Source organism: Rattus norvegicus, chromosome 12, assembly GCF_036323735.1.
Source record: "Rattus norvegicus strain BN/NHsdMcwi chromosome 12, GRCr8, whole genome shotgun sequence".
Taxonomy (NCBI): Eukaryota; Metazoa; Chordata; class Mammalia; order Rodentia; family Muridae; genus Rattus; species Rattus norvegicus.
Window position 1 is genome coordinate 38,287,236 of NC_086030.1, and position 21,897 is coordinate 38,309,132.

Sequence of the window (21,897 nt, forward strand, 5' to 3'; positions counted from 1 at the left end):
GTCTAGTCCTGTGTATTAGTCACAGTGCCAGGCTCCATTCAGGCTTGAGTTGCCCCCATTCTCATTTGCAGTGAGGGGCTGCTCTGGGTGTGGCTAACTACTGAGATTTATTCTTTTATTTTCTGGTCAAGTTTTAAATTACTGGAGTTCTGCTGATGTTGTAATTGAAGAGTTGATATTTACACTGGTTCAAAAGACTAAATAATATTTTAGTTTGAACAAACAAACAAACAAATAAACTGGGGCCAGTGAGATGCCTTTAGCAGTTAAAAGTTCCCGCTGCCAAGTCTGATGGTCTGAGTTGGATACACGAGCCCCACATGGTGGGAAGAGAGCTGTCTCCTACACGTGAGCTGCTGCACACGCACACCCACTCACCACGGATACTCAACAGAACAGTGTCACAGCCCCTATGATATCAGGAGGAAGGAGTGTGGTCTGTCCCTTTCCTTCACACCCTGCTAGGAGCAGTTACGGTTTCCGTCCAATGCAAACTAAAAGTTCCAAGGAAAACCTGGAATTATTCAATCTCCTGCCCAAGCAGAATGTCTGGGAGAATCACAAAACGACACTGCTTGTCAAAGGGTCAGAAGTCTTGCTGTTTTCTGTAGGATGACGACTCTCTGGAGCTCCGCAGTGTGGCAGGCAAGTATCTCTTTCACAGAAAGGCTCTGAATTACTACCCTTTAGCTCCCAATGGTGCTGCCTCAAAAAGGCAGACAAGATACTCAAAACTTTACCCTGCTTCCTTGTTGCAAAAACAAGAATGTTTTTATACAATCGTTTGCTTTTCCTGTTTTTAGCTTTAACAAGTTCAAAGGCATGGGGAGGCATGGGGAAGACATGGGGAAGGCATGGTCAAGACATGGGGAAGGCATGGGGAGGCATGGGGAGGCATGGGGAAGGCATGGGGAAAGCATGGGGAGGCATGGGGAAGGCATGGGGAAGGCATGGGGAAAGCATGGGGAAAGCATGGGGAGGCATAGGGAAGACATGGGGAAGGCATGGGGAAGGCATGGGGAAGGCATGGGGAGGCATGGGGAAGGCATGGGGAGGCATGGGGAAGGCATGGGAAAGCATGGGGAGGCATGGGGAAGGCATGGGGAAAGCATGGGGAGGCATGGGGAAGGCATGGGGAAAGCATGGAGAGGCATGGGGAAGGCATGGGGAGGCTGTATGAAGCTTGTTGCCAAGTGCACTTCTGCTGTTTAAATTCTGTTCCCAACGTCTCCAGAATCCTTCTGCAAATGTATTCTGTCTGGAGCCAGTGTTGTATGTTTGTTTTCCAATTAACACTGATCAAAGGATTTAATCCCCTTCCCTCATCTATAAAGTGAAGGGTTGGGATTATAGATTTCTTCTGGGTCTTTCCAACTCAAAAATTCTTTCAACCCAAGTTTTTGCCAGCCTCACATAGCTTCAGCATCTTTTCGGTATGGATATGAGGTCACAGCTTTGTCCCTTTCCCTGCAGTTTCCTCTCAGATCCATTCAAGGTCATTACTGAGGAGCCTCTGTCACAGGTGACCAGCCACTGTGAACCATGATGGAAACTCTGATGCAGATATAGACATGCAGCTCACACCACAGAGGCCGAACTGAGGGAGCTGTGGGTTCTGTGACAGCAGATAGGGTCTCACATAAACCCAACGCCCTCTTCTGGCCTCTTGCAGCACTGTACAGTCACGGTGCTAACACAGGCTAGCAAAACACGGAAAATAATGCTTTAAAAAAAACCAAGTGTAAGCCAGGCAATGGTTGCACACACCTTTAATCTCAGCACTCAGGAGGGAAAGGCAGGCAGAGAGTTCTGAGTTCCAGGCTAGCCTGGTCTACACAGAGAAACCCTGTCTACAAAACAACGACGACGACAAAAAAACAAGTGTTTTAGAATGGGCTTGTAATCTCAGAGCTGGGGAGGCAGAGAAAAGTACATCACTAACCAGCTACACTGGTCTACTTGGTGAGTTCCAGTAGGAGACCTTGTCTCAAAAACTGGTGTGTGGTACCTGAGGACCACCTCCGAACGTGGTCCTCTGACCCCCACCAGCATGTCTACACTTTGCACTCCCACAGGCACACATAGCCATACAATGGGATATCAATTGGCAACTATGAAGAACACAGCACCAATGACCCAACACCACGAACAAGTCCCAGCATATCAAGGGAAAGGTGAAGAGTACACACAGGCTGGAAGTATAGCTCGTGGGATGAAGACAGAGGCACTCAAAGCCAAGGGCGCTCACTCAGGGAATCTCCTCTGATGGAGGCGCCCTCTTCTCAGTGAACACTGCATGGTTCACATGCACGGCAACACTTACTGAAGCAGCGTGAGTTTCACTTTTTCATCAAAATGGCAGGGAAGACCCGCGCGCGCGCGTGCGCGCGTGTGTGTGTGTGTGTACTTATGTGTGGTTATAAAAGCCCACACATGTGAGTAAAGGACAGAGAAGGACTTGTGTGTCTGCTCTCACTCTGCCATATATATTCCTTTTTTTTTTTTTTTTTTTGGTTCTTTTTTTCGGAGCTGGGGACCGAACCCAGGGCCTTGCGCTTCCTAGGTAAGCGCTCTACCACTGAGCTAAATCCCCAGCCCCGCCATATATATTCCTTTGAGACTGAGTCCCTCGCTGAATCTAGAGCTAGGCTGGCAGCCAACAAGACCTCCAGTCTCTGACCCCCACAGTCCTGGAGTTCAGAGCACACACCCGTACTTGGCCTTTTATGTGGGTGCTGGGGATTTGAACTCAGGCCCTCATGCTTATACAAGGAGCTCTCTTTGCACTGGGCCATCTCCCCAGTCCCACACTAAAATAACTCTTGATGACATTTTTTGTTTTTTCGTATGTAAATTGTATGTCATTAGGATTTGGTGTTTTTGTATTGGAGGCCTTGGCAGGAGGGGGACTTCTTACCCACAGAGATGGAACCCAGGGCCTTGCATTATGTCCAAAAGGCAATACACTATTGAGCTATGCCCCAGCAACATTAATAGGATAGCACACCAGGGCTCAGCGAGATGGCTTAGGAGTGAAGAAGCTGCCAAGCCTGAGGACCTGAGTCCAATCCGGAACTCACAGGGCGGAAGGAGAAACCTACCGCTTGCAACTGTCCTCTGGCCTCCACACATGTGCACATTCACATACACATAGTCAATACAATTTTTTGTATTGGACAGTGTTCTTGTAGAATTATTAATTATTATTATTTATTATTATTTGGGGTTTTGGTTAGAGATACAAAATCAGTCTAACTGATTTTATTACGCAGACTGCATGTTCAAAGATTGTATCTTAAGTCTGAAATGGGAAGCATAAGCCATGAGCTCTTACTTCACAATGAGGGACCATAAGTCAGGTCTGGTGTTCTGCACATTGTTTACACAGGAAGCAACAGAATCTCCATAGCAGCTTGTACAACTACTGTTGAAACCTTACTATGGTCAGAAAAATAGCCAAAGCCAATGTGTGAAACTCTGAAAGAATGGCAGTTTTCAGCCTAGGAAGACAGACAGACAGTTTAGTGGGTGGATCTAGTCAAATTCCTAGATCTAAGCATCAGTGAGAAGGAATTCTAGAGAAAAGAGGAAAGTGCCACACAATGCAACGAGGGGAGAGCCGGTCACACCCACATACAGCGTCATCCCACCTTCAAGCAACGAAAAACGTTAAAGAATGAAACAGGGGTTAGGGATTTAGCTCAGTGGTAGAGCGCTTGCCTAGCGAGCACAAGGCCCTGGGTTCGGTCCCCAGCTGTGAAAAAAGAAATGAAATTGGTTGGGAGTAGCACATACCTTTGGTTCCAGTACCTGGGAGGCAGAGACACGTGGATCCATGAGTTTAAGGCCAGGGTGAGCTACATAGAGAGCTTCAGGACAGCCAGGGTTATAGAGAGGCCATGTCTAACAAATAAACATCAAAAAGGAAGGAAGAGAGAGGGAGAGAGAGAGAGGAGGGAGCGAGAGGGAGAGAAGAGAGAGAGGAGAGAAAGGGAGGAGGGAAGAGGAGAGAAGGAGGAAGGAGGGGAGGAGGGAAGGAAGGGGAGAAGGGGAGAAGGGAAAACAATGAACTGTGGTGAGAGTCAGTAAGGGAGGGAATGCAAATGGTGGACCTTGGTCATATATCGATCTGAACAAAGATAAAAGACTGACAACTGATGGGAGAGAGCTATCATAGGTCAGTCATTGGAGGACACTAAGTCACAGTTGATCTTGAGTGTGGCGATGCTCTTACGCTTGTTTGTTTTAATGTCCTCACCTGATGAGTTTGTGCCACCTGCACATAATCTTTGCACTCAGAAGGTAGAGGCAGGAGGATGGCTCTAGTCTGGTTACATAGGAAGACCTGCCCCCACCCCGCTACAGAAATCACACACCTGAAAGAGATGATGCATCTTGAAGCGTCTACGAGTGAAAGGCTGTATTTTCTTAAATTTGCTCTCAAATGCTTTTGGAAAGCTATGGAGAGCCAGTGAGATGGCTCGGCAAAGGCACTTCCTGCTAAGCCTGATGTTCTGCGCTTGATCCTCAGAACTCAGTAGTAGACAACACCCCCAAACAGACACACACAGAGAGAGACAGAGACAGAGACAGAGGCAATGCCTTTAATCTCAGCATTAAGGAGGCAGAGGCAGGCAGATCTCCATGAGTTAGGAACACAGGACAGCCTGATCTCCATATTAATTCCAGGCTAGCCTGGGTTACAGTAAAACCCTGTCTCAAACACACACACAAAAGTAAACAAATGTAAAATTTAAAGTATATAGAGGAGGAAGATAAAATTTAAAATGGCGGGGCTGGGGATTTAGCTCAGTGGTAGAGCGCTTACCTAGGAAACGCAAGGCCCTGGGTTCGGTCCCCAGCTCCGAAAAAAAGAACCAAAAAAAAAAAAATTTAAAATGGCAAGTGTTTGGTGGTTGTCAGAGATGAACAACTGTACTTTTTCTATTTTTCTACTTCTCAGCGTTTTTTAAAAAAAAAAAAATTTATTTATTTATTATATATACATCGTACAGCTTTCTGCCTGCATGTATGCAACTACAGGCCAGAAGAGGGCACCAGACCTGATTATAGGTGGTTGTGAGCCACCGTATGGTTGCTGGGAATTGAACTCAGGACCTGTGGAAGAGCAGACAGTGCTCTTAACCTCTGAGCCATCTCTCCAGCCCCTTACTTCTCAGTGTTCTTAAAGTCTTACATACACTTTAGATTGAAATTGTGGAGCCCAACACGTTAGTGCACACTTTTTTTTTTTTTTTTCTTTTTTCCGGAGCTGGGGACCGAACCCAGGACCTTGCGCTTGTTAGGCAAGCGCTCTACCACTGAGCCAAATCCCCAACCCCTAGTGCACACTTTTAAACCCTGCACTTAGGAGACACAAAGATCTTTGCAAGTTTAAGGCCAGCCTGGTCTACATAGTTCAGGACAGCCAGGGTTATAAAGGGAGACCCTGTCTCAAAACAAACAAACAAAACAAAAAATAAAGACGTTTAAAACTCTGTGTGTTTTAAAACATCTCCAAGAATGTGAGAGGAGGGTAAGGCACTTGCTCCCTGAGGCCCTGAGTGCCATTTACAGTAGCAGAAAACATCGAACCAAGAGTCTGCCCTCAGGTATCCCACAAATGAGACAGAAGCAGTTTGGACCCAGTGACCGTTTTGGTTTGGTCTCTCTAGACCCACAGCATGCCCTTTTGTTCTGAGCACTGCGCCTCTCTTCTTGCGACCTTCATTCTATCAGAGCAGCCACCTCCCAGATTCAGACCCTATGGCTGCAGGGCACAAGAAAAGGGAATGCGGTCTGGGGACACAGCACAGTCAGCAAGTGCTGCCACACAAGCACGAGGACCTGAGCTTGCTCTCCAGGTGTGGCGCCTGCTCTCCTAACCCCAGTGCTAATCATCCAGCTCTAGGTTCCGGGGAGAGACCTTGTCTCAAACAATAAGGCAGACAGCTCCTGAGTGTACCAGACACACATACACACACACACACACACACACACACACACACACACACACACACACCTTCCTGCACATACACCTATACCCACACACATTTTTTCAGAGAAAGAAAAGAGAACGCACACTTCTGTTGAAATTGTCACAGCTGATGGGCAGCAGTGTGCTCAGCTCCAGGTCCGTGACCATCTGCCGGGACTCGGCCAGCAGGCGCTGTAGTTTACTTGTAGGAGAAAAGTCATCCTGAAAATCAACGCAGTTCACAACTGTGAGGGACATTTCTAAGTGTTTCTGCACAATCACAAGTTACAGACACAGACGTTATAACTCTGTCGATGGAGACACCAGTATTATAAAATGTACCCAATTCCTTTCATTTCTTACAACTTACTCAATGAAATAATGCAACATTAACAGAAATCAATGTGACTAATTTTAAGATTCTTAGACATTGATGGCTTTCCTAAATACGAATGTCAAGTCAGGTGGTATGGTGGCACACACCTTTAATTCCAGAACTCAGTAGGCAGGAAGCAGGCAGATCTCTGAGTTCAAGGCTAGCCTAGTCTACCTAATGAGTTCTAGGCCAGCCAGGACTATGTAGTGATGCCTTGTCTTAAAAAAAAAAGTCAAGTCATAATTAGTAGGTCAAAGTAACTAAAACAGAACCTTGACACTGAAGGTTACGTGGGCTTTTGAAAGAATATGTGGAGATGCAATTTAGTTTAATCTGGCTATTTTATTTTATTTTTGAGAGTGAAGATCAGAGAACAAGTTAAAAGAGTCAATTCTTTTTTTCAAAATGTTTAGTCCAGGCCAGCCGCAAACTCATGATCCTCCTGCCTCTGCCTCCTTCAGCAAATCCTACCAGTGTGTGCCACCACAACTGGCAAAAGAGTCAATTCTTAAGCAGAAAATGTTAAGAGTCTGTACTCTTTCCAACATGTAAGTTGTAGGAACCAAACTCAGGTTGTCAGGCATAGTGGCAAGCACCTTTACCCTCTCTCTGAGCAGTCGAAATGGCCTCTAAAAACAGAACACTTGTTTACTGTGTGTGGAGAGAGCTCTCCATGGCATGAGGTCAGTTTTCTATGTGTACTCAGTGGATTCAGGTGATTGGATCCGGTTTGTCAGGCTTGCTGTGATTGCCTTTACCCCAAACCAAAACACCCTACAATCAAATAAATAAGTGTAAAAGAAGGTGGTGTCTCACCAACTCGGTTTTGGTTTCTTTCTTAAGTTTCACTCTGTAGCCCAGGCTGGCCCAGAACTCACAATCACCCGGCCTCTGGCTCCAGAGTCAGGATTACAGGTGTGGACTATAGCTCTGTCCTGTTTTCCTTTCTTTTCCTTTCCTTTCTACTAGGTATGTGCAGGGAGAAATAAAGGAAATAAAGTTTTGAAGAACCGTTTGATCAAAGTTTACTGTTTTCACTGTTATTTAGAACCGGACGGCCAGACATCTTCTCTTCTCTTTTCTTCTCTTCTTTCTTTTTACTGTGTAGACCAAGCTGGACTCACACTCAGAGATCTGCCTGCTCTGTCTCTGCCTTCCCAGTACAGAGATTAAGGGTAAGCCTTTTTTTCCCCTTTAATCTTTAGAAAAAGGAGAAAAATGTAGGTGTGGTGGCTCATATCTGCAATTCAAGCACTGAAGAGGGAGACTCCATTAGAAAAGGAGGAAGAGGATGATGCTGAAGACCTGGGAGTGTGCACACCTATAACCCTAGCATTTGGGCAGTGAAGAAATTCAAGGCTGGCTGTCCTTAGCTACATGGTTGGCCATCCTGGGCTCCATGAGACCTTGTCTCAAAATAAACAAAAAACCCTAAAAACACACACACACACACACACACACACACACACATGCACACCTGAACAGGGCAGGAGAGTGGAAGGAAAGCTACATCCTGTGATCTACCACCAGGCCTCATCTTGCCCATCACTGTCAACAGAATGGAGATTTCAGTCTGCACCTAGCTCTTGCTGCACCATGTCTTTCAGGTCACCAGTCCATGGCCTTTGACTGGAGACTGCTGTTACCAGGGTGTGTGTGAAGGAAGGCATGGCTGACAACAAGCAACTGAGTGGGAGTTGTTGACAATTCTTTTTGTATTGCTGTTGGTTTCAAGTTGAAAAAAAATCAATACAACAGTTTTTGAAAGAAAAACTATTGTTTAAGAATCTCAAGGGCGGGGCTGGGGATTTAGCTCAGTGGTAGAGCGCTTACCTAGGAAGCACAAGGCCCTGGGTTCAGTCCCCAGCTCCGAAAAAAAGAACCAAAAAAAAAAAAAAAAAAGAATCTCAAGGGCTAGCAAGATGCCCTAGTTCAATCTCAGGGACCCACAGTGGAGAGATAAAACCAATACCAGAAAGCTAGCCTCAGACTCCCCATGAATGCTGTGACACACACATGTACATCACATGCATGCAGACAATAATAATAAACATTTAAGAGAAGAAAAGTAAGCCAGCCAGTGGTGGTGCACACAACCTTTATCCCAGCACTTGGGAGGGAGGCAGAGGCAGGTGGATCTGAGGGTAAAGTCAGTCTACAGAATGAGTCCCAGGACAGCCAGGGCTACTCAGACAACCCGTCTCAGGAAAAGAAGAGAGAGAGAGAGAAGGAAGGAAGGAAGGAAGGAAGGAAGGAAGGAAGGAAGGAAGGAAGGAAGGAAGGAAGGAAGGAAGGAAGGGAGGGAGGGAGGGAGGGAGGGAGGGAGGGAGGGAGGGGGTGAGGGAGGGAGGAAAGAAGGAAGGAAGAAAGAAAGGAAGGAAGGAAGAAGGAGAAAATAACCTAAAAAGGGACAAGAAGACAATGTAGAAAGAATAAGACCAAAGTACATGGGGGGGAACATGTGGAGCATGTGGAGCGTGTGTGTGTGCTTACGTGTGTGTGTGTGTGTGTGTGTGTGTGTGTGTGTGTGTGTGTGTATGTTTTAAAGGTCTATGATTTAAAACAAATTTAGTGCCAGATGTGGTGGTATACGTCTTTAATTCTAACACTCAGGATGCAGAGGCAGGGGGATCTCTGTGAGTTTGAGGCCAGCCTGGTCTACAGAGTAATTTCCAGGACAACCAGAGCTATGTACAGAGATCTTGTTTAAAAAATTTTTTTAAAAAAGACAAAAAAGGGCTGGGGATTTAGCTCAGTGGTAGAGCGCTTACCTAGGAAGCGCAAGGCCCTGGGTTCGGCCCCCAGCTCCGAAAAAAAGAACCAAAAAAAAAAAAAAAAAAAAAAGACAAAAAAACCAATTTAGGTGTATTTTATGTGTATGAGTATCTTGCCTGCATGAATGTGCACGTGTGCCTGATGCCCATCTTGAAACTGGAGATGGTTGTGAGCCACCAAAGCTGGGTCCTGTCCAAGGGCAGCAAGCACTACTGCGGAACCCTCTCCGGTATGCAAGGAGGAGGCCCTCAGCTTTGTGAAGGTCTAGCAATGATGCTACAAGAACGAAAGCACGGTGAGGAGAGACTTTGCTTGAATAAGTTGGGAACTCTCATGAGAAACACAAACCTTTTCATTGGATTCGGTTCTCTTGTCAGGAGGGGTCTCTGACTCATCTTCTCTTTCAGCAGACTTTGAGGAACCCAAACACTGGGGAGGCTGGATGCCAATGAGCTCGCTGCGGAATAAGACCACAGAGGAACAGCATCACACACGCGCCACTCATACACTTACAGGTATGTTAACAGGACAAAGAAGTGACAAGGTCTTGCTGCGTAGCCAGGCCTCAAACTTGCTATAGCTCCCATGCTGGACTAGAACTCACTCGCCCTCTCCACCACAGCCTCTGGAGTGCTGGCAAACAAGCACACATCACTACCACTAGCTTACATATGTTTTTGAAATGAGAAGTCAAGGTTGGGATAGTGTAGATCTAGATAGAGTATCATACATTAATGCATATTTTTGCAAGTAAGAATTAAAATCAGTAGTTCAGGTTAACTATAAAAGTAAGGAATTTCCTTCTACAAAAAAGTACAGAGGTGGGCCTAGATACACAGCTCACTGATTAAGAGTGTGTGCTTTTCTTACAGAGGACCCAAGTTCACTCCTAGCACCCACATAGTTGTTCAACTCTGGCTTCCAGAGATCTGACACCCTCTTCTGTCCTTACAGGCAACTGCACATGTATATGTGTGTGCATGTGCACGCACACACACACACACACACACACACACACACACACACACACACACACACACAAATGCAGTTAATTTGTTTTTTAAGTACTAGGGGTGCAAGCTCACTAGTAAGGAGCTTTATTAGCATCCTCAGCCCTGGGTTCAAACCATGAAATAAAAGAAACTAAGTTCTAGTGAAAAAATAAAGAAGGTTCTAGGGACAGGATCCCACAGAAGGCAGCGCAGGTACGAGTAACAGTGTAAGGTTTAGTTGTGAAAAGCTAGGCTTCAGCTTGTGAAACTGGCAAGTGTCCCTGCCTTGGTGACAGTGGAGCAACACTGAGCTGCTGACTACTTCCCCACAGGTAGAGAATCTCAGGAACCACACAGGACAGCAGGCACCTGTGGCTCCCCTCACCACAGACCTTGCTTGTTAAGTGGGCGAGGCCAAATCTGAACATTTCCTTAGATAATAAAGTGGGCTCACAGTTTCGTGCAACTTGAGATAAACAGGAAAACAGCACAATCTTTTCTACTTATCATGAACTTGTGCTTGAGGCTCAGCTGGCAGAACAAGTTGACATTTAAATAACAGAAGTGAGTGAGGTCCCTGAAGCCTTGAAGAAAAATCCAGAACATAAGCTTGAATTTATTTGTACACCACACACAGTCCTCCCAAACTACCCAATGTAGGCTTTCCCCTTATAAATAAAGAATATTTGGGGGCTGGAGAGATGGCTATTGAAGATGAACAGAGCACCGACTGCTCTTCCAGAAGTCTTGAGTTCAATCCCCAGCACCTACATGGTGGCTCACAATTATCTGTAATGGAATCTGATGCCCTCTTCTGGTGTGTCTGAAGACAGCCTCAGTGTGCTCACAGATATACATACATACTTATACTATATATATACATACATACATACATATATATATATGTATATATATATATAGACACTTAAGGATGTAGCTCAATGATTGAGCCCCTGCCCAGCACGAACAAAGCCTATGTTTTAATTCCTAGCATGTGCTTGCACATGCACGCACATGTGCGTGTGCACACACACACACACACACACACACACACACACACACGATCTTGAAGATGTAGGTACAGAAAGCTATTTCCTGATACTTTCAGCTTTCCAAAGATTTTTTAAAAATCAAATGACTTAATGACATTTAGTATGGCAAGCGAATTTTAAATTGTACACTTAGCAGAATATCTAGATGGTTCTTAATGACCCAAGCTTTTTAAAGGGATCAAAGAATACCCTACATAATGTAAGTACTAGAAATTTTAATCATAAAGTCCTGTGAAAGTCAATGCAGTGACTAAAATAAAGCTCTCAATATAGAAACTTCCTCTCTGTGCTCTGAAGAGCTATGCTTTACTTAAAAATAGCAGGCATTATTACAGTGCCACTCAGCCACAAGACTCACCAACTCTAACAATAAGACAAGCTTGAATAATTTAGCATATACTAATTGTCTAGGAAAAAAGAAGCCAGGTACTTTGATCAGCTTGTTAAACATCAATGTTCTGTCTTTCACATCATATTTAGAAACTAAGAAAGACTGGGCAATAAAAAGTTGAAAACAGGTATGAGCAGACACAGAGGAGCTCTGTATGTAACATGTGGGTGACCCTGGAGCACTATGACTTGGGGCCTGTACTGCAGTCTGGGCCTCAGAGGGTCAGCCTGTCAACTGGAGAGCATCCTGGGGGGCGGGGGAGGAGGAGAATGCTCTAGAACAGCATTCCATGCACAGTGACCTACTTGTTTGTTTTCTAATAAAACATCTTTGCCCAACTCATAACTGGTTTTGCTTCTAACAAAACCTCCGCCTTAGAAGCTGCCCTCCATGGGAACTCTCCACTAGAGTTTATAATGTCTCCTTGAACAAAGACCCCAGTGTCTAGGCCCCAAAATAAAGAGCAAAAGGTTTGTCTTGAGTGGGACTGTAGTTGGCAGTGCTTTCTTGCTAGCCGTAAGCATGACTATCTAGTGCAGCCCTTCTGCCCTGCTGCCCTGCCTGCACCTGATTACAGACGTGAGCATCACTGACCTGGCTGAGGAATTGTGTTTCAGTGCGTCGACACTTCTTGAACAAGTGCACAAGGTTTTGTGGCGAACAATCCTTTGCACTTTGGAAGGCTTGAAAATATTCATCCACTCGATATCGGACATATGTCCTGGGGCTTCGATGATGATGTTACTTGGGTGGCAGCACTTGAACTCAGACAGGTCCCCAATGCAGACGTCATTCTGGGTGCAGTATGAGATTTCCGATGTTTCTGTGGGGTCGTGGCAGTCCCCATCCAGCTTGTCGGGCTGCTTTGAGACAGGGCAGTTGGAGAGGCCCAGGTAGACGTTGATGTCCTGCCACTGCTTCTCATCAGGCAGTGAGTTGGACGCGTCCGACAGCTGCTTCTCTTCTATCTGAAGCTCCACTCCATTGCACTTTGGTGATTTTGAGTGAATCTTGCATAGTGTAACTTTGTTTTCCGGTTCAGTCTGGATTTTTCCACCCAGAGACCAAGACTTTTGTTTCTCCAGTAAGTCTTTGGTAAATAGAGATGAGAGACCAATTACACTTTTTTCCCCGAACGCAGTATTAACCTGTAGCTTCTTCTCTCTGCATGCATCACAAGAGCTCTTGTCTGACCTATTGTGCTGAGCCAACGTGACCTCAAACTTTTGATCCTTAACCAATGACTTCTGATTTCTCTCTCTTTTAATATCGATTTTTGGGTAGTTATTGTCAAGGTCTGATAAACACATGTCTCTGCTACAGTGGCATTACAAAAAAATAGGAGTTATAAGATAGACTTGATACTAGCATTACCTCCCCGAAGCCTCGTTAGTATACCTAATCCCAATAAAGCCCATTAGTCTGACTTTCAGAGCCCAACTCCAGCCCGCCTCCTATAGGACGCCTTTCTGAACACCACGCCTACATTCCCCTCCCCATTCCATCCCTCACTCATTGTGTTTACCATCAAAACTACAGCAACAAAGTCAAGACCACCACACAAATGCAACTAGACCTTTGCTATGCCTTCCTCTAAGGGGTTCCTATCAGAGATTCCATCAATTTGATTTAAGATAGGTTTTCACTCTGTAGCCTACCCTGGTCTAGAACCCGTGATCTTTCTGACTATGAGGAATACTGGTATACACACCATCCCTGGTTTGTACTCACCGATCCTGACCCCTTAGAAAGCACAGCTCAACAGCTCTTTCTTTCTATGATGGCATGAACCACTTTCCTTGTTTGTACATTTATTGATGGTGTGTGTGTGTGTGTGTGTGTGTGTGTGTGTGTGTGTGTGTGTGTGGGAGAGAGAGAGAGAGAGAGAGAGAGAGAGAGAGAGAGAGAGAATGTGGAAGTTAGAGGACAATTTGTGGCAGTTGCTTCTCTCCTTCTACCACGTGGGGTCTAAATTGACCTCAGGTCTCCAGGCATGTGATAAGTCCCATTAACTCTGGAGCCATCCCACCAGGCAGGCTTTGACCATTTTTTTTTTGTTGTTGTTCTTTTTTTCCGGAGCTGGGGACTGAACCCAGGGCCTTGTGCTTCCTAGGCAAGCGCTCTACCACTGAGCTAAATCCCCAACCCCGGCTTGGACCATTTTTAAGGAGCAACCTCAGGGCTGGAGCGATGGCTCAGTGGTTAAGAGCACCGACTGCTCTTCCAGAGGTCCTGAGTTCAATTCCCAGCAACCACACGGTGGCTCACAACCATCTATAATGGGATCTGATGCCCTCTTCTGGTGTGTCTGAAGACAGCTACACTGTACTCATATAAATAAATAAGTAAATCTTAAAAAAAAAAAAAAAAAAAAAGAAGCAACCTCAATCCATTCAGTGCCTCCTAGTGGCAGTGAAGTTCAAAGAGGAATAAAACATCGCCAAAGGCTTGAAAGAGAACACTGTGTGGGTTGCAGAGGGCATCAGGACAGAAGTACAGCACAGCACAGTGAATCCTACTGCCAAGTGCAATGCAGCTTCTCAACACCCTGTTGCTGCAGCTACTAACTCCAGGAGAGGAGCTGGCATCACCAGTCACTGCCAATCTAGTTCAGACTTCATAGCTCCCTGCAGACTGGGGACTCCCCAATCTCTCTTCAGGAAAAGTACAATGGCTTCAGTTGATCATGCCAGCAGAGGCCCGTAATCCCAGTAAAAGGGAAGAAGACTGCTATTAGTTTTAAGACCAGCCTTAGTGAGAACATGTCACAAAAACATTGCAAAGGAATAAGGGAAAAAAGAAAGAAAGAAAAATGGGCTGGAGAGATGGCTTAGCGGTTAAGAGCACCCGACTGCTCTTCCAGAGGTCCTGAGTTCAATTCCCAGCAACCACATGGTGGCTCAAAACCATCTGTAAAGAGACCCGATGCCCTCTTCTGGTGTGTCTGAAGACAGCTACAGTGTACTTATGTATAATAAATAATCTTTAAAAATTATAAAAAAAAAAAAGAAAGAAAGAAAAAATAAAGGTGTGGGTGCACCTTTAATCCCAGCACTTGGGAGGCAGAGGCAGGCGGATCTCTGCAAGCTCCATGCCAGCCTGGTTTGCAGAGTGAGTGAGTTCCAGGACAGTCAGGGTTACACAGAGAAACACTGTCAAAAAAAAAAAAAAGAAAGAAAGAAAGAAAGAGAAAAAGAAAAAAGAAAGAAAAGAAAGAGAAAAAGAAAAAAGAAAGAAAAGAAAGAGAAAAAGAAAGAAAGCAAGGGAAAGGAGATGGTAGTTGTGGTAGTTCCTCTGTGTGATCAAACCACTCCAGTGTTACAGTTGTCCCCACACTCTTGTCACAAGTGAAGGACGGATGCCTGATTAACAGGCAAACAAACCAGAAGATCTGAGCCCCTGCTGCAGCCACTGGTGCTGCTCTCTGCATTGTTCTTTAAGGCAGGCACCAAGCCCCACAGGTCTTATTCCCAGTGTAAGCCCAGCACCTGGACACTGGAAGTGCTGCTTTAATGAAGTCCTGGCTGTCTCTGTAGAGTCTACTCCAGCTCAGAGCCTTCTACCCACAGACACAAACCTGGTCCATGATTTTATTTTTGTTAGGTTCCTAGTTGTCACCTACAGATCGCATCAAAAATTCCTGCATCATGTCCCCCATGGACTAGGATTATGGTAATTTTTAGTGCACACAGATTGATAACCTACTGTACAAGAACAGCAGCAGATACAGCAAGTATAAGACCCAATGACGAAGCGGAAACGAACACCAATAGCATAGGCTAAGGTTACCTGCACTCCAGGGCCTTTGGTTCCTCCATCTTTAAGCCATGTATCTGTATTAATTCCTGAGAATTCTCTACATTGAAATTAAGAAACTGCAGGTCACTCTGCTGTTTTACATAAATCTGCCAGAGATATCAACAAATCAATACAAAAACAAAACAAAACAAAAACAAAACAAAAAAAAACCACTAAGCCAAACTGAATCAATAGTTTGGCACTTTGAAATCCTAAAACAGAACAGACAGTTTGCTTGGCTGTTTCCTATGGTTCCAACAGGACATTTACACCCATCTCCTCTCCTAACCACTAATGCTCGCAGCCTGACTACCGCTATGCTAAGTGTGACATATGATGTAGTGGAGATCTAGAAGGCACCAGTGACAGAAATCAACAGGTACTGGGCGGCAGTGGTGCATGCCGTTAGCTCAGCACTGGAGAGGCAGAGGTAGGGCAGGAGAATCTCTGAGGTCCAGGCCAGCACTTCTACAAAGCAAGTTCCAGGATGCCCAGGGAAACTGTCTCAAAAACAAATACACACATACACACACACACACACACACACACACACACACACACACACACACACACCCGCCACAAGAATCAAGAGGCAGATGGCTTCCTAATTCCCAAATATTTTCCACCTATGGTCACGGTGTACAGCTGGGACATACCTGTCTCAGATTCTGTAGCTCTGAATTTGTACGATCTTGCTTTGACTTTGCAATATCAAGTAACTCATCTTTCCTCTTCTCTCTCTCGACTGTATGAGGAAAAAACAATTGGGTATTTTTCATCAGCAATATCAGCACATCTCTCCCGAGCTCTAACAATTTAACAGCTAACACTTTTGTTGTGGTTCTTAAAATTAAAACTGCAGAAGGACTGGTAAAAGCTTTAATCTGTGATTCTGGCTGGATCCTTCATAAAACAAGAAAATGCACACTATAATGTTAAGCCAAAAGGATTTAAAGTACATGCATGTGCTTGTAAGAAAATATGCATACAATAAATCTGAAAGGAAGCCAGGCACAGGGGCACACATCTGTAATCCCATCACTTTGGAGTTGAAGGTAAGAAACTTAGGAGTTCAAGGGTAGCCTGGGGTTACATGAGATCCTAACTCAAAACAACAACAAACAAACAAAACCAAATCCTGAACGCAAGTATTGAGAAACAATCGTTAGTGGGCTGGAGAGATGGCTCAGCCGTTAAAGGCTAGGCTCACAACCAAAAATATAAGAGAAACAGTTGTTAGTCACTGAAAAGGGTCCCTCTATTGGGTTGGCCTTGAACTTAGGATCCTCTTGAAGCCTCTGCTGGGATTGCGGTATCCTATCACCCCTGGCTAAGGACTCATCTTATTTTTAAAGATTTAACGTTTTCAATTACATGTATGTGAGTGCCTGCATGTGTATATGTATGTATTACATGTGAGTGCCTGCATTTATATATGTGTGTATTACATATATGTGAATGCCTGCATATGTATGTGCGCACCGCACATCTGCCCTCAGAAAAGAGTACCAGATCCCTTGGGCATTTGTGAGCTGTCCTCCAGAGGACACAATTACACACACACACACACTCATGCACGCATACACAAACGCACACACACATTTTAAAATTAAAACGGCATTTGGGCAAGGGTGGCACACATCTTTAGTCCAAGTACTCTGAAGGCAGATGCAGGTAGATCTCTGAGTTCAAGGTCAGTCTGGCCTACAGAGCAAGTTCCAGGACAGCCAGGGCTACACAGAAAAACTCTGTCTTGAAAACAAAAGGAGGAGGAGGAGGGAGGTGAAGAAGGAGGAAGGAGGAGGAGAATGAGGAAGAGAAAGAGAAAGAATAAGGAGGAGAAGAAGCACAGAGTTCACTAGGAATGACATGGGATTTTGAAACCTCAAAGGCTACCCCCAATGATACGCCACCTCCAAGGCCACACCTTCTAATCCTTCCTAAACAGTTCCACCAACTGGACACCACATATAAAACACATAGGTCTCTTGCAAGCGCAAGCCCCTGGGTTCAGTCCCCAGCTCCGAAAAAAAAGAAAAAGGAAAAATAAAAAAACCACATAGGTCTATGGGGCATATCCTCACTTAAACTACAACACTATCAAACACTGTGTATGTATGTGTGTGTTTATATGTGTGTGTGTGTGTGTGTGTGTGTTAAATTAACACACTGTACTTCGGAAATGTATAGTATTATTATTGCTGTTATCAGTGGTGTTAAGATATCAAATCTAGGCCTGGAGAACACTGAGAAAGTGGTCTAATACTGAGCTACATTTCTAGGCAATAGGCTGAATTATAACTCAATTAAAATAAACCTTTGGGGGCTGAAGAGATGGCTCAGTGGTTAAGAGTATGGGCTACTCTTAAAGGAGGACCTGGTTCATTCCCAGCACTTACATGACAGACTATAATCATTTGTGACTCCAGTTCCAGAGGATCTGATTCAGTTTAAGGTCTCCTTGGTCACTGGGCACATATAGTATACAGATATACAAGCAGGCAAATACTCATATAGTTCTTAAAAAGATAAAATAAACAAACTTTAGAAGCCGGTGTGCTAGTATATACCTATACTTTAAATAACTTCCAATTTTGAATAAAATGTGTCCAGTTTCTGCAGTAGTTCTTCAATAGAAAATGAGAGCATTGCTACACATAAGCCTTTTCTAATACTCTGTTACACCACTCACTGAATACTGAATCCAGGGTCTAGTGTACTCTAGGCAAGCAGGCACTCAACCAGAGCTACATACATACCTTCAATTCGTATTCATTTACTTAATTCTGTATTTATTTTTATACGTACCCAGAACATTGAGCATGCGCTAGGCTAGGGCTTTAATACTGAGCTACATCCCTGGCCCTCACTTTTTTCCTTCTCTTTTTAATATAGCGTCTCACAGAATCCAGGCTGGCCACGAACTGGCTACATTAGCTGCGCCTGACTTTGCCATCTTGGTCCTTGTGGACTTAAGTGCCTACATACCAACACACACGCGTCTTGGTTTTCAGAGCTTTCTTGTTGCTTGTGTTCTGAGACTGCGTCTCATTATGTATCTCATTACCTAGATAGCCCCAAATTCACATAGGTCCACCCACCTCTGCCTGCTAGGATTAAATGTGTAGCCACTACACCAGCTGCACCATGGTTTTTGTGATGCTGAGGGATAAACCCAAGGTATAACAGGCAAGCCCTCTACCAACCAAACTACATCCCTGGACTCACTTTATGAGGAGAGCATATAAAAACTGGCCGGCAGTAGTAGCCCACACCTTCAACCCCAGCACTCAGGAGGCAGAGGCAGGAGGATCTCTGTGAGTCTGGGGCCAGCTTGGTTTACAAAGTGACTTCCAGGACAACCAAGGGTATACAGAAAAACCCTGTCTCAAAAAAAAAAAAATAAACAAACAACAACCAAATCAAACCAAAAAACTGTTTTCGAAACAGTGATCTATAATCGTCTTCAGTCGAAGAAATGTTTTTAAAAGTTATTTCCAAAATGGATTATAGTTTTATTTAGCAAGTCTCATATTTTATGAACCAAGGAGACTTTTATATCCATGAATCAAGGGTAGGCTGGGTGTGATGGTCCACGTCTATGAGTCTCAGGTCAAGAACAAACTAGAGGCTGATAGTATGAAGTAGCCTGTAAACTAGACTGTGTCTCCTGACTTCCCGTGCAGTGCTGTGTGTATGCATGTATGTATGCGTGTATCTTAATGTAATATGCAGGTATCTGAAGACTTACATGGCACTGACTTTTGGCAATAGACCACAGAAATCTAGAGGAAAATCAATGTCTTCATGTCGCCTGCTAGTCCTAATTCTCCGTGGCCTGTAAGTGTCTAGGCTTAGTGGAATCACATACATGTCACCCAGACTGATTTCAACTGTAAAGGGGCAAATACACTGTACAGTTAGTGACACACAAGACACTTTAGACAGAAATCCTGGACATAATGAGCACAGTGGCCTCTAGTGCTGAAACTTGCAATCCTTAAAAGGGGGGTTAAAATGAAGGATTCCACTGTATTTAAAAATTCTAGGGCTGGAGAGATGGCTCAGTGGTTAAGAGCACTGACTGCTCTTCCAGAGGTCCTGAGTTCAAATCCCAGCAACCACATGGTGGCTCACAACCTTCTGTAATGAGAACTGATGCCCTCTTCTGGTGTGTCTGAAAACAGCTACAGTGTACTCATATATAATAAATAAATAAATCTTTAAAAAAAAATTCTAAAGCTGATGCTTCATTTTCCTTTACTCTGTAGGGATTTACTCTCCTCTTTAAAAGAAGGGGATTGAGGAGAGGATTAACTGGATCAAAAAAAGTTCATCTAATTTTCTCTTTGAAAGTTCCCTCTAACTCTATGATTTTCCTCACACAATGGCTGACATGAGGGTCTTGGCAGGTAGGAGGATAAACAAGGTGAGTGTCCACAGTGAGAAGGGAGAGGACTTCACCAGTTAAAGTCTGAGGTGGGAGGGGCAGGGGCAGTGCCTGGGAACGTGCTGTGTGATGGGAAGTGTGGATGACTGCTACACATGACACTTAGTAATAAGGAAAGCCCAGGCCTGCCTTGCTTACTTTAAGTTACATCTGTACAACAACACACAAGTGATTTCCCAACTTAGTGACTACAGGTAATTAACCTGCAAAACTGAATGCTGAATTCCTAACGTTTTAAGTGCCAGAGCCCAAGTCTAGTGCTAGGTAAGTATGTATACATTAGGTTATGCCCTGGCCCTTTGAACTCCTAACTGTTTACTTAGTATCTGTAGAATTACCAATCCCTAAGGTTCTTTTTAAATGATGCTACTTCTGATCCTTCTGCCTCTGCCTCCCGAATTCTGGGATTGCAAATTATATCCCACCATGTCCAGTTCCGCCACTGGGGACTGGACCCAGGGCTTCTCGGGTTGGGCAGGCACTTCACCATCTAAGCTACCTCCTTCCCTAAAATGAACCTTCCATCAGGAGTATTCTGTGATTTATAGAGAAGGATAGTGACCTATTCAAGCTGGGTAAGAATGAAGTTCACTTCACAGGAGGAACACAGCTACCTGGAGGAGAATAAAAGTATTAAAGCTCAGGCCCAGTCCCTTGCCAATCCTTCAAGAGACGGGCAAAATCTCCAAAGTCTATTTCTGAAGGAGCTATACATCTCTTAGTCTACGACAAAAAGATGAAATTACAAACATGCAACTATTCAAATACTTCAATCTAATTCTTTTACCAGTAAAAATTAATTCATCATGCAGACAACTTTTCTCTTGCTTGAGCCGAATGATCTCTTCTCGCTGTTCATTGTTTTCGGTTGTCTTCTCATTTAGATCCTCTTCACAGACAGAAGGAAGAAAAATCCTCAAGTAAATACCAGCCTCCTAGGAAACACAGACACTACACAAAAAATCCACGTCCTCAGCAGCTCTGAGGACCCTGTTGGGTCTACAGTCAACACGTGTTGGACCATTCACTACCTCTGCCTGGCCTCTCTTGCTACAAACCAAGGGACACAGAGAAATCTTTAAAAATAAAAACTCCTTGTGTCATTTCTTGGTAAGGAGCCCTCCTTGCTGTACTCAGGATGAAACCCAAATTCCTTACTGTAAACAGCAAGGCCCACAGTGACACGACGCCCTCCCTGCCCCCTCCCTTTCTCTCAGCTCCTTGACTGCCTCCGGGAGAAAGAAGAAAGAACTTGGGTTCCGTTCTCCATTCTTGGTGAAGAGCTTCTTCACCTCTTGGAATTCAGAATTCTCTCTGGAGAGGACTTACCCTAGCTCTGCACATGGAGCACTTCCATCTACAGCTTGGGTTTCTGAAGGAACAGCAAAGTGCTTCCCTGAGCCTCCTGAGAGGCTGCCCAGGAGGCTGGGGAACCCTCATTCACCGACAGGCCAGCTGGTCAATAAGAAGTGTTCTCGGCTCCCATGGATTTGGGACTGGTGTCTTAATGGGAATAGTCTCGTGGGACATGAACCTGTGGAATCTGCCACTAACTCCAGGTACTCAGATCACATCACAAGCATCAAACTGAATTGTCTGTGTACCCAACCCATAAAGGAAAATAGAGTTCCTTTTTCCAAGAAGGAAACAAACAAACCCAGAATGTCCCCACTTCCAATCCATTCTAGGCCTTCTGATTTGTTCCTCCTGTTTTCTGCCTAGAATTCTCAGTCAGGTTCTGGCTAGTTCTGTCTACACTCCAGTCATAGCTCAATGCTAACTCTTCAAATTTACTTTCTCCGTCAACCTGAACTAAACAAGTTTCTCTCCCTTGCTCTCTGTTCTACTTCCCATTACTCTACTTTTAAAATGTTTTAATAAGGCTGGAGGGGTGGCTCAGTGGTTAGGAGCACCAACTGCTCTTCCAGAGGTCGTGAGTTCAATTCCCAGCAACCGCATGGTAGCTCACAACCATCTGTGATCAGATCTGATGCCCTCTTCTGGTGTGTTTGAAGACGGCATAGATAAAGTAAATAAATATATCTTTTTTAAAAGTAATTAAATAAATCCTGGGTTAATCAAGTAC

General features: G+C 44.6%; 1 protein-coding gene across 15 annotated transcripts in view; it reads right to left on the reverse strand.

The window, feature by feature from the left end:
- Ccdc62 (coiled-coil domain containing 62) overlaps positions 1–21,897 on the reverse strand; it is a 36,740-nt gene that overhangs the window by 3,147 nt on the left and 11,696 nt on the right. For 9 of the 15 annotated variants that reach the window (XM_006249356.5, XM_006249355.5, XM_063271681.1 and 6 more), the window contains 6 exons: positions 20,599–20,700; positions 16,018–16,106; positions 15,353–15,468; positions 12,158–12,880; positions 9,477–9,585; positions 6,083–6,199 (listed from right to left, as the gene is read on the reverse strand). In XM_006249356.5, the coding sequence (XP_006249418.1) occupies positions 6,083–6,199; positions 9,477–9,585; positions 12,158–12,880; positions 15,353–15,468; positions 16,018–16,106; positions 20,599–20,700 (1,256 nt within the window). Of the gene's footprint in view, positions 1–6,082; positions 6,200–9,476; positions 9,586–12,157; positions 12,881–15,352; positions 15,469–16,017; positions 16,107–20,598; positions 20,701–21,897 lie in introns of those variants that run through there. The other 6 variants (XM_039089776.2, XM_006249357.5, XM_039089784.2 and 3 more) reach the window with 4 other exon arrangements.